Source organism: Quercus robur, chromosome 1 (assembly GCF_932294415.1).
Source record: "Quercus robur chromosome 1, dhQueRobu3.1, whole genome shotgun sequence".
Classification (NCBI taxonomy): domain Eukaryota; kingdom Viridiplantae; phylum Streptophyta; class Magnoliopsida; order Fagales; family Fagaceae; genus Quercus; species Quercus robur.
Genome location: NC_065534.1, coordinates 19,502,824 through 19,515,362, shown reverse-complemented (window position 1 = coordinate 19,515,362; position 12,539 = coordinate 19,502,824). Strand labels below are relative to the sequence as shown.

The window sequence follows — 12,539 nt, the reverse complement described above, 5'->3', positions numbered from 1 at the left end:
GTGGGTTGCCCAAAGCAACGTTAAAACATCAAAATGGCATTGAAGAGGTCCAATTTGATTGCTTTTAGCAAATACATAGGCTCCTTACTTCTCTTTTTAATATTGTACAAGCTCTTTTTTCTTAAATAAATTTCTGCCATTTTTGAATAAACAAACATATACGACTAGTAGTGGTTAAAGAATGGATAACCCATTAAATAAAAATTTGTGATTAAGGTTGAATAATTGCCAAGTCTTATATGCTCTGTTTATTAAAAATCAATTGACCAGTTCACTGACTCCTATCTATAAATACACATATCCTCATCTGCTATGCTTCCCACCCCTCACCAAAGCAAGAATACGCAGAGTACTCTACTAGAATCTCAAATATGAAGAAAGTTGTTTCTTACCTTGTAACTGTGGCCCTTTTGGCTTTGGCATCCTCCCTTGCTTCTGCCTATGACCCTAGTCCTTTGCAAGACTTTTGTGTTGCAATTAACAACACCAATTCTGCTGGTACGTACATAATCTTGTGATTATTAGCTGTAGTAGTATTATTATCACTTTCTTTTGAAATCATTAAAAGTTCTACTCATTGATGAATTTATGCCCGCCAGTTATATCATCTCTATCACATTTTTTTCCCCTACATGACATGTTGTCAATTGTTACAGAACTGTCTAATTTATGACAATAACAAACTTTTCTTTGTGCAGTTTTCGTGAATGGAAAATTTTGCAAGGACCCAACACTTGTCACAGCCAATGATTTTTTCTTCTCTGGACTCAATATTCCTGGAAACACAGCTGCAAATAAAGTCGGATCAAGTGTCAATCTTGTGAACGTCGATAAATTACCAGGTCTCAACACTCTAGGCATATCTTTGGCTCGCCTTGACTTTGTACCATATGGTTTGAATCCACCTCACACTCACCCTCGGGGCACTGAACTTTTGGTAGTCATAGAGGGTACTCTCTTAGTTGGATTTGTCACATCCAATCCAAACAAACTCTTCACCAAAGTTCTAAACAAGGGAGACGTCTTTGTATTCCCAATTGGTCTCATTCACTTCCAATTCAATGTAGGGCAGACCAATGCTGTTGCCTTTGCTGGTCTTAGCAGTCAGAATCCTGGGTTGATCACCATAGCAAACGCTGTCTTTGGACCTAATCCTCCAATCAATCCTGATGTTCTTGCCAAGGCCTTCCAATTGGACAAGAATGTTGTTGAATATCTTCAAAATCAATTCTAGTCAAACTACAATTAGGAAAAATATTTGTAATAGGAATGATTAACCATTACATAGCAGAGTTTGATTAAAATTTTCCTTGTTTCCCAAACTGTATTGCCATTAAAATATTTATTATCAAATATAATTCTCTTATGATTTTTTTTTTTTTTTTTTGTGTGTCATGGTGTCATAGAAAATGCAGAGACATTAGCGTACAACTAAATCTTGATTACACCTTTGATCCACAGCGATTGAAATTACAAGAACTTATATATAAAATTGATCAAAATCGTGTTAAAAATTGACAGAAGTTTATAAATGGTAGATCAAATTTAGGGCTTAGTAGCACCTATCTATGTAGAAATAGTCCTAAATGTAACATTTAAGCAACATTTTCGATGTTAAAATAGTAAGAGTATTGAAGTTCTACAACACTATGGTCTATATATTCATACTGAGGAAACATGGAAAAAATTACACTAGGGAAAGAAGTTAACAAATGAAATATTAAAGCATTTAAATACGATTATTTGGGGAAATTACATAACAAGGCTAGAGTTTACATCTTGTTTCAAATAAGGTCTCAAGTTTTTAATTTTGTCAATTAAAGTCCCAAACTTATAAAACATTTTGTCAAATTTTTTTTTTTTTTTTTAGAAGAAGGTAAGTCAATTTTATTAAGGCAAATCAGACAGGAAAACATCATCCAAATCCGGTGGTAGTTCTTCTAAATTTTCTATTTTACTTTAATCAATTTCGATTTTCTAACAATCATTTTCTCACTTACAAAGAAATTTTCTCTCTCTAAAGAAAGAGTTTTCTCTCTGCACACTCTGTTCAATGACAGCCATGTTGATTTATAAGCAAGCCTTAGGTGAACACAAAGTTTAATTCATGGTTTTCTCTTTTTGTTTTTTCTTTGATACTGCCCAGAACAACATAAAAAAATAATGGAGACTGAAATGGGCCTTAAATTGAAACTGAAAGTTCAAATAGGTTATAAAACACCCTTGAACGTTTAGACCCCCAAATACAAAATAACCAATTCAAGTTTTATGACAAACAACTAGTGTGCGGAAAATGAACACAAGCTATAAACAGAATTGGTAATTAATCTAAGCCAATTAAAATCACATCCACAGCAGATAATAAAAGGCAAAGATAAAGGGAAGGAAGATGCAAACACAAGGACAACACACGATGTGTTATCAAAAAGGAAACCGAAGCCCTTGGCGTAAAACCTCTCGGCCGCCTTCCAAGCGGTAAGTAATCCACTAGAAATGTAGTTGGGATACATGAATAGCAATAGACCCTCCAAGCCTAATCTACCCAGTGTACCTAAGCCCTCTAAGCTTCTTGCTCCAACGAGGTTGCGCTGAACCTATTTCTTTTCTAGCTTCCCGGATTCCGCTAGTTGACCATAGCATCAACCAATGTAGATTGGTTCCTTCCTAACTGCTTCCCAGAACACCAAACAGCCCTCTCACAGTAATGGATATGGTGAGAAAAGATTTTGGTAAAAAAAGATTTTGGTAAAAAAACCTCTCAAGGGTTTAACAATGGAGAGGAAGAGAGTTGAGGAATTTGAAGAGTCTCTTATGTGAAGATTGTGGATGAATCAATCTTGTATAACACTAGGGTTTCTCTCTCAAAATTCTCTCTGGAAGCTCTCTTTCTTTTGTGGGTATAAGGGGTATTTATACTGGGGTGAGAATGGAATGTGAAGAGTCAGGTTTTTCAAAACAGGGCTGGCTCATGGCTTGGCCTAGCGGCTTGACTAAGTCGCGAGATCTAGCTGCGAGATAACAGAATGGTAAAATGTCCTATTTTGTCCTGTAGTGCTCCAGCTAGCATGACGCTTCAACTTCTGGCATGCTTGGCATGTGTGCTGCTTCTGGAGGCTTGAAGCCGCGAGTCACCCGCGAGATCAAGTCGCGAGTCTCTGTTTTCTTGCACACTCTTGAGCATTTCAACACTTTATTTCACTCACTACCCTTACAACAATCCCACCTAAATATAAGGTTACTAAATGCAGAAATACAAGCAAATTTGGCACGAAATAAAGCCAACAAGATGGTTGATTAAATTCAACCTTACCGAAATAATTTCATAACTTTGGATCTTTAATTGATCAATTTAAAGACTTGAGACCTAATCTAAAACATGGTATATGTAAGGTTGAATTTAATCAACCATGTGTTGGCTTTATTTCGTGACAAATTTGCTTGTAATATAGCACTTAGAAACCCGGTATTTAGGTGGGAATCATGTAAGGGTAGTGTGTGAGAGAGTGTGAAGATATGTTCAAGACTGTGCAGTGAAACAGGGACTCGCGGCTAGATCTCGGGGGAGGCTCGCGGCTTGCAAGCCGCCAAAAGTTGCACATGCGCAGAGCATGCAGGGGAGTTGAACAGTCATGCCAACTGGAGCACTATAGGACAAAAATCCAAACTGGCCATTCAGTTAGCTCGCAGCTTGAACTCGCGACTCAGTCAAGTCGTGAGGTCAAGTCGCCAGCCAACCCTATTTTGGAAAAACTGACTCTTCGCATTCCATTTTCACACCAGTATAAATACCCCTCATTCCCACAAAATATGTGTGGCTATTCAGAAAGAAAAACCCTAAGAGAGGTTTCTTCAAAACACCCACCCAATTAGAGAGGGCTACTCATTCTTAGAGAGAAATCTTTGTAGTCTCTTCCCATTTTCTCTCTCATTGTCATACCTATTGAGAGGAGATTTCTATCCAAACACTACCCACACCCATTTAGAGTCTTGAGTGTTTTTGGAGCTTTGGGAAGTATTGGAAGATGCCAAGGATGGCGGATGCTATGGATTATAGCAGAATCCGGTAAGCTAGAAAAGAAAAAGGTTTGGCGCAACCTCGTTGGAGTAAGAAGCTTGGAGGGCTTAGGTACATTGGGTAGATTAGGCTTGGAGGGTCTATTGATGTTCATGTATCCCAACTACATTTTCTAGTGGATTATTGACCGCTTGGAGGGCGGCGGAGAGGTTTTACGTCGAGGGCTTCGGTTTCCTCTTCGATAACACATCGTGTGTTGTCCTTGTGTTTGCATCTCTCTTCCCTTTATCTTTGCCTTTTATTTTTTGCTGTGGATGTGATTTATAATTGGCTTAGATTGATTTCCAATTCTGTTTATAGCTTATGTTCATTTTCCGCACAATAGTTGTTTGTCATAAAGCTTGAATTGGTTATATTGTAATTGGGGGTCTAAACATTCAAGGGTGTTTTATACACTATTTGAACTTTCAGTATACATTGTGGGTTTTGTATGTAATTTTCCCCTTATTATTTTGTATGTAAAATACTACTAATTCTTTAATTAATTTAAAAGTTGTTTTAAAAAAATTAAGTAGAAAGTTCAACAATTCATTTGTGAAAAAGCATTATATCTTTCACATTTCTACCCCGGCATAAGTATGGTGATGGTAATAGAGAGAATTTTGTACTGCCGAAAGCTATCCATGGCAAACAAATGAGTTTCGGCTAAAATTTTAAGCATGGTGATGGTGATAGAGAAAATTTAATTACATAAAAGACCCAAAATTTACCATATTTCAAATTTGATCCTATATTGCCAATTTTGTGAATTAAAATCTCAAATTCATGAAATTGTTTCAATTTAAGGTCCTTGTCCATCTTAGTTATCCATTTTCGTTATTCAGGGCATTAGTAGAGCAAATAAAAGAAAAAACCATTAATTAAACTCTGTGTTTCACATAAGGTTTCCTTATAAATATGTTAGTTCCTTTAGACCTCAAATATGCAATTTAACCAATTTTAAGCCAAGTAGTTAATTAGTCAAATTATGATTTGGCTTTGGCTAAAGACTACACCAATATTGTGCAACAAAACAAATAACAATGAAAATAAATAATGCACAATATGGTGATGTAGGGAAAAACCAATGAGAAATTATCCAAAGGAAAAAAAACTACTACGGGGGCTTCTCCACCGACCCCATAACCAAAATAAATCCACTAATTGAATTGAATTTTTTACAATATCAGAATATCAATATTCTAAATTGATACAACCCATTAGTATTTACTAATGTTAGCCACTTGAATAGTAGGCTTTGTTCCACATGAACCTCCCTTCTAAAACTTCAAGTACCCACTTGAAGATTTTGTTCTAGAAACTTGATCTTCTGGAAAGGCAGTATCTTCTACACCATGAAATCTGAAAATACTTTACGCTAGATCACCGGTAGAGGCTTTTAAGAGTAGGGGGTTGTAGACACCTCATTTTGTATCCCTTACAACTCGGGCCCCTGTTCCCTAATGAAGACATTACTCTGAGGCCCAAGGTTGATTTGGGGCCCATTCTTGTGAAATCTAGACTTGAGGAAATATTTATGGAGAAAATAAAATTATTTTTGGAAAAGAAAAGGCACAGGAAACCCTAAGTGTGCATACACATACATGCGTATGCTCAAGCCGTGCGTACGCATGCTTAACTTTGACTTTCCAATCTCTTTGTTTTTGTGTGTGTGTGTGTGTGTGTGTGTGTGTGTTGTTTATATGTTTTATTACTTTCATAGTGTTTATGTTAACTTAGGCTTGTTTTGTGTTTATATTTGAAGCATAATAGGTTGCTAGTTTTCGTGTTTTTGTTTAGTTTCTGTTCTATTTGCCGAGGTTTAGGTTTCTGGTTTGTATGTGTGCGCATGCTTTATGCATGCATACGCATACTTGAGGTGTTATGTGCACGCACACCCTTGCCCAGGAACCCATATCTAGTTTTCTTTGTTTTCTTTCACATGTTTAGTCCTGTTTCCTTTGTTTTAGGCTCTATTTTAGGTTTTTAACATGTTTTTTTTTTCCTTGTTTATTGCTTAGATCTTGATTATGGTTCTTGTTTGGTTGAATATCATGAACATGCATTGATGCATAAGTGTTGTGATGCAGTGAGGTAAGTCATGCATAGATCACATGAATATGCATTTGTTTGATTGAACATGAGTTGCTTAAATATTTGATAATATGCTTGGTTGAATGTCATGATGCTATGTTTGAATATAATTGCTTAATCTGCCTTGTGATGTTTGCTGCCCTTGGTGATATATGTTTAATGTCACGATAGATGAATGCTAGGCTTAAAGGATGATATGCCATGTTTGTTTGCATTAGATGCATGCTAGAATGTAGGTGAGTTTAGAATAACATATTAAATAACCCTTTAATGAGATTAAGATTTGGAACACATTGAGTGGAGGCTGACCCATGGGTCGGGTGGGGTTGGGTGCCTAACACCTTTTCATCCCTATACCTAAACTCTAGATACATGCACTGGTAAAGATTAGCCCTTCACAAGGGTGCTACATTTATGGTTCCTAGACCTATTCTAGGTGGCAACTCCATTTACACCCTCTGCCATGGTCCACCCTAGGCCAAGGTGTACATCCCACGAAGGAGAACCAAAACTCATTGCGTGCACTTGTGCCCAAAGGGGCACAAGAATCGTAGATATACAATCAGTGGCTCTCCAAGTCTTTTCCACATTCTCTAGGGTTTTCTATTATTGTTAAGCCTTGGTTGCATGAAATTGTAGAGGCTTGACAAGATGAATTTTCATTTTGACTAGTACCTATCTTCACTTCAAACACATTAAAACTCGATCAATCCAAATTTATTGAATAGGCTACAAGTTGAATATTATCTATAGAACCTAGGTAGCTGTCTTGACTTCAAAAAAATGCTTCCAAGATACATAACAGAAACATTTTTGTTCAGGGTTTGCCAACCTAAATTATGGAGCTAACAAAATCAATTTGACATTTAATGAACAAAGATAGTAGAAAGCGAAAAACCTTTCTAGAGTGAGAAAGTTTTGTTTAGGGGAAAAATATTTGCCAAAAATTGAAAATGGTTACTTAAGTGAAATGCAATATTTTATCATCAATTTTCTCTTTTTTTGTGCTCTATTTCCACCTAGAAATAGAATAATGTAAATGAATAACAAAGATGGGCATGGGCTTCAAATTGAAATAAAATTCATAAGTCAAGGACTTTAATTGACAAAATCAAAAACTTGAGACTTAATTTAAAATAGGAAATAAACTGTGGGTCTCTCTATGTAATTTCCCTGAATAATTTTTTAACTGCTTAGGTATTACGTTTCCTTACCTCATATTAATTTTTCTTTCCATGTTTCCTCTATATGTATACATCGAGTTATAGATTCTCAATAGTAAATACTCTTACTATTTCAACACTATGAAAATTTTACATCAAGTTTAGGACTGTTGTTTGACATAGAATATGTGCTACGTACTGAGGAGGTGGTATACATGCATTGGGCGCATTTATCCTCCCTTTCACACGGAAGGGATACATGCACCTGACGCGTGGTAGATTTTCTCGCAACATAGACCTCAATTTGAAATGTCATTTTGTAAAAATGAGAATAATAATTTTGTCTATTTTTATTACAATTTTGATCACTTTATCAGTGCTTGTGTTTTTCTTTTTAAAAAAAGTGCTTGTGATTTCAAACATTGTGGATCCATGTTGTAATCAAGATTTAGTCATGAACTAAATGCTCTGCCTTTGTTATCACACCATGAGTCCATGACACAAAAAAAACAATCATAAGAAACCATTTTATTTGATAGTAATTATCTTTGTGGTGTTACAGTGAGGGAAACCAAACAAACTTTATTCAAACAATTTAGTGGTTCACCATCCCAATTTACACATATTTTTCCTATTTGTGGTTTGACTAGAATTGTTTTTGAAGATATTCAACTACATTCTTGTCTAACTGGAAGGCCTTGGTGAGAACATCAGGATTAATTGGAGGATTAGATCCAAAGACAGCATTTGCTATGGTGATCACTCCAGGATTTTGGCTACTGAGACCAGCAAAGGCAACAGCATTAGTCTGCCCTATGTTGAATTGGAAGTGAATGAGACCAATTGGGAATACAAAGACATCGCCCACATTAAGAACTTTGGTGAAGAGTTTGTTTGGGTTGGAGGTGACAAATCCAACTAAGAGAGTACCCTCTATGACAACCAAAAGCTCAGTGCCGCGAGGGTGAGTGTGAGGAGGATTCAAGCCATATGGAGCAAAGTCAAGGCGAGCCAAAGATATGCCTAGAGTGTTGAGACCTGGTAATTTATCGACGTTCACAAGAGTGACATTTGATCCGACTTTATTTGCAGCTGTGTTTCCAGGAATATTGAGTCCAGAGAAGAAAAAATCATTGGCTGTGACAAGCGTTGGTTCCTTGCAAAATTTTCCATTCACAAAAACTGCACAAAGAAAAGTTTGTTATTGACAGAAATAAGACACTTCTGTAACAATGGACAAGAACATGTCTTGCAGAAGAAATAAAATAAATCTAAGGTAGGTGGTATAAGTGTTGGGCATAATTCAAAGGAATGTGTCAAACTTATAATGATTTCAAAAGAACGTTATGATAATTTTACTAATAAGAATGAGAGTATGTACATACCAGCAGAATCGGTGTTGTTAGTTGCTACACAAAAGTCTTGCAAAGGACTAGGGTCATAAGCTGAAACAAGGGTAGTTGCCAAAGCCAAAATGGCCACAATTACAACTTTCATCATATTTGAGGTTCTTTCTCTTGCTGTGTAGTATTTTGCGTATTCTTGCTTTGGGTGAGGGATGGGAAACAATGCATATGGGAATGTCTATTTATTGAGAGGAGTCACAGAAGCGGTCTATGTTTTTGCACAAACAGAGAGCATATAAGATTTGATAATTCTTCGACGGTTATCGCATTTTTTTATTTAATGAATGAACCATTCTTTAACTACTATTTGTTGCACATTGTTAAAAACCAATCAAATGGGACCTCTTCAATGCCATTGTACATTTTTAATGTTGCTTTGGTCCAATCCTATCTTATCAAAAATAATGTTTCTTTGTCCTATACCCACAAATAAACCTTATGTAGATTCATTGTGTATTAAAAATTGAAATAAGCTTCCATGAATGTTGACTCTGTCCGAATCATTAATTAGTGAAAGTTTTTCCGTTGTAGGCTGCGTGCAATATAACAATACTTGGCTTAAATTCTCCAAGTCCAGTGGTTTGAAATTATCACGTTGACCTTATCTTAATTGGTGGGTACTAAATACTTTTTAATAGTTTTCCAGAACCAACAACTAGTAGTTGTCATTGTCATTTGTCAACCACCATGGCATCTGGGATATTCTTGCCGCTTCCCCTGTTTTGATTTCTCATCATGTTATGCTGTATTTGGTTTAGAGTTGAAAGATTTTTTTACTGTTTAGACATGAAGTCATACTGTTTACACCTAACCAAATATTTCTTAGAAAACAAAATTATCAGACAACTACGTGTGTGAATTCCAATAGACAATATATATATATATATATATATATATATATATTCCATTCCTAAAAACAATATATATATATATATATATATATATATATATATATTCTATTTCCTTTTACGACAAAATTAAATTTATCAAGGACTAGTGAGTTGCAGTTGCAAGCGGAGGAGAACTCACTAGTTTTGCCTTAACCCATTTTACATCGATCTAACACATTCTCAACATAACTTTCCTCATAGAGTATCTGTTTTGCAAGTTCTAAGCCCGTTACACTCAATAATTTAATCTACTCCTTCATCAACTTGTCAATTTTACGAGTGTGTCAGGACCAACAACCATCACTTTTTTTTTTTTTTTTTGGGAGTAAAATGTAGAAACCGACAACCATCATGTGTTCAACAAATAGAATAATAAAATCACCATCAGAAATTTCTTAACAAACACACAATAATCATACGTAGTCTTGTCATACCCATGCTCAACCATACATGAATAAAATTTCTTTGCATTACCTTGGTGCTGGCTAGAGATACAAATTCTTTATCAACCATCAAAGCAAATCCGCTTTAAATTTAACCCTGGAGGGCCTGAAACCTTTTGATTAATCTATATAAACTTCTTCATTTATGTCGCCAAAGATTAAATTACTCTTCACATCAAGCTGTTCGATCTCCAAATTTGTGTTTACAACCAAACCGAAAATAACTCTAATAGAGGACCTTTTTTTTATTTGTATGTGAGGAGAATTCTTTAAAATCAATCACAGTATCGCACCTTGTTCCTTGGCCATGAGCTATTTGGTTTAAAGTTCAATATGAAAAACTACTTATTCTTGAATGCTTTCATGCACTAGGCAATTTCACTAACTCATAGGAGTGGTTCTTATACAAAGATTTCATTTCTTTCAATAAAGCTTTCAACCTTTTTCTTTTCTTTGGCTCATGCAACATCATTTCATGGTAAATATATTATGCTCCCTTGTAAAGTTGAATTTATTCAACTAAGTGTTGGCTTTATTTCGGGCCAAATTTGCTTGTAATTCAGCATTTAGAAACCCTGTATTTTGGTGGGAATAATGTAAGGGTCATGTGTGAGAGAGTGTGAGGATTTGATCAAGAGTGTGCAACAAGAAGGTGACTCGAGATTGGACTCGCGACTAATTCGCAAGTGGTGACTCGCCAAAATGAAGCACAAGTGTGAAGCATGTAGGAAGATGAAGAGTCAGGCCAGCTGGATCACTACAGGACAAAAAGTACAGTTTAGCCTAGTCTGGTAACTCATGACTCATCCCAGTCGCAAGTGACTCACCAGTGCACCTTGTTTTGCTGAAAGTGTCTTTTCACATTCCATCTCATACCCTACTATAAATACCTTCATACCCACGAAATGTAGAGTGCTTCCAGAGAGAATTTGGGAACCCTAGAGAAAAACAAGATTGATTCATCTATAATCTTATACACTTGATTCTCCAAATTCCTCTACTCTCACCCTCTCTATCGTCATACCCATGAGAGGATCATAAACCAAATCCTTATCTCACCAAATTCAGAGTAGTGTGAAGGTTCTTAGTGTTTGGGAAGTAGTTCAAGAGAGAATCAATTCATATTAGTTGATGCAATGGGCTAATTGCAGGATTCGGAAAGCTAGAGAAGACACGGTTTGGCATAACCTTGTTGGAGTAAGAAGCTTGGAGGGCTTAGATGCATTAGGTAGATTAGGCTTGGAGGGTCTATTGCTATTCATGTATCCCAATTGATTTTCTAGTAGATCATTTATCGCTTGGACGGCGGAGAGGTTTTTTGTCGAGTTCTTCGATTTCCTCTTCGATAACACGTGCCGGTGTTATTTTGTGTTTGCATCTCTCTTTCCCTTACTCTTAACTTTTAATTTCTGCTAGCTGTGATTAATTAATGGCTTAGAGTAGTTTGCTAATTTGGGTATTGCTTATATTTCATATTCCGCACATATATTGTTTGAATATAAGCTTGTATTGAAAAATTTGTATTTGGGGGTCTAAACATTCACAAGTGTTTTATACACCAAGTGAGTTTTCATCCCTCATTAGTGAGCAATACACACACAATAGGAGAATAATTTTTGGAAGGCCAATAGTCTTGGTTAGATCTTAACAGTGTTTTTATGGGTTGTTCATGAGTGGCTTGTTCTATGTGTTTTTTTTTTTATTCCACATAATCAAATATAGGTGCTTCTCCATCATAAGTTATAGACTCATCATTTCCACCAAATGCACTAACATGTTCTTTTTTATATCTCTGCCATGATCATCATGCATAACATGTGAAGGAGAAGCTAGACACAAATTAACAATGATTTCTAACTATATTGTGTTGATTTTAATTCCGTGCCAAATTTGATTGTAATTTCTTTAATTATTTTCCTTGTATGTATGTGGGTTTTAATTGTAAGGGATGAGTGTGAGAGATCGGTGAAGAATCAAGCTTCAAAAAATAAACAATTGGATTTCACGACTGGCTCGTAAGAAGCAACCTGCGAAAAAGCCACATGTAGAGCACATGACTGGAAGATGAAGAGTCGTGCCAAGTTGGAATTTTTGCGACTGTTTCATAGGTAAGGCCAACCTACGAAGGACCCACAAAAGTCTCTGTTTGGCAAAAAGTTATATTTTGCTTTACCACGTCTTTACCCACACTATATATACCCTCATTACCCACAAAGTGTAAGGAGTTATTTTCAGAGAGAAAACCCTAGAAAATGCACTTGAGAGTTAGAGATTGTTATACCTACAATCATCTACACATTTCCTTGTGATTTTCCTCAACTCCTACCTCTCAATCTCTAGATCTTTGAGAAGTCGATAGCTCAAACACTTACCACACCCATACTGAGTGTAAAGTGAGATTTTGGTGAGAGTTAGAGATTGTTATACCCACAATCATCTACACATTTCCTTGTGATTTTCCTCAACTCCTACCTCTCAATCTCTAGATC

General features: G+C 36.0%; 2 protein-coding genes across 2 annotated transcripts; one reads left to right on the top strand and one right to left on the bottom strand.

Moving 5' to 3' along the window:
• Positions 1-333: 333 nt before the first annotated feature.
• LOC126724258 (germin-like protein subfamily 1 member 7) lies at positions 334-1,356 on the top strand. Its single transcript, XM_050428761.1, has 2 exons — positions 334-498; positions 699-1,356. The coding sequence occupies exons 1-2, from the start codon at positions 372-374 to the stop codon at positions 1,232-1,234; spliced, it is 663 nt and encodes a 220-aa protein (XP_050284718.1). The 5' UTR covers positions 334-371; the 3' UTR covers positions 1,235-1,356.
• A 6,458-nt stretch (positions 1,357-7,814) lies between these two features.
• LOC126724292 (germin-like protein subfamily 1 member 7) lies at positions 7,815-8,890 on the bottom strand. Its single transcript, XM_050428886.1, has 2 exons — positions 8,697-8,890; positions 7,815-8,493 (listed from the first exon to the last, which is right to left on the bottom strand). The coding sequence occupies exons 1-2, from the start codon at positions 8,809-8,811 to the stop codon at positions 7,958-7,960; spliced, it is 651 nt and encodes a 216-aa protein (XP_050284843.1). The 5' UTR covers positions 8,812-8,890; the 3' UTR covers positions 7,815-7,957.
• Positions 8,891-12,539: the final 3,649 nt, after the last annotated feature.

Coding starts and splice junctions, on each gene's coding strand:
- LOC126724258 (XM_050428761.1), top strand. CDS start 372: ATGAAGAAAGTTGTTTCTTACCTTGTAACTGTGGCCCTTTTGGCTTTG. Junction 499..698: donor TAACAACACCAATTCTGCTG/GTACGTACATAA, acceptor TTCTTTGTGCAG/TTTTCGTGAATGGAAAATTT.
- LOC126724292 (XM_050428886.1), bottom strand. CDS start 8,811: ATGATGAAAGTTGTAATTGTGGCCATTTTGGCTTTGGCAACTACCCTT. Junction 8,494..8,696: donor TAACAACACCGATTCTGCTG/GTATGTACATAC, acceptor TTCTTTGTGCAG/TTTTTGTGAATGGAAAATTT.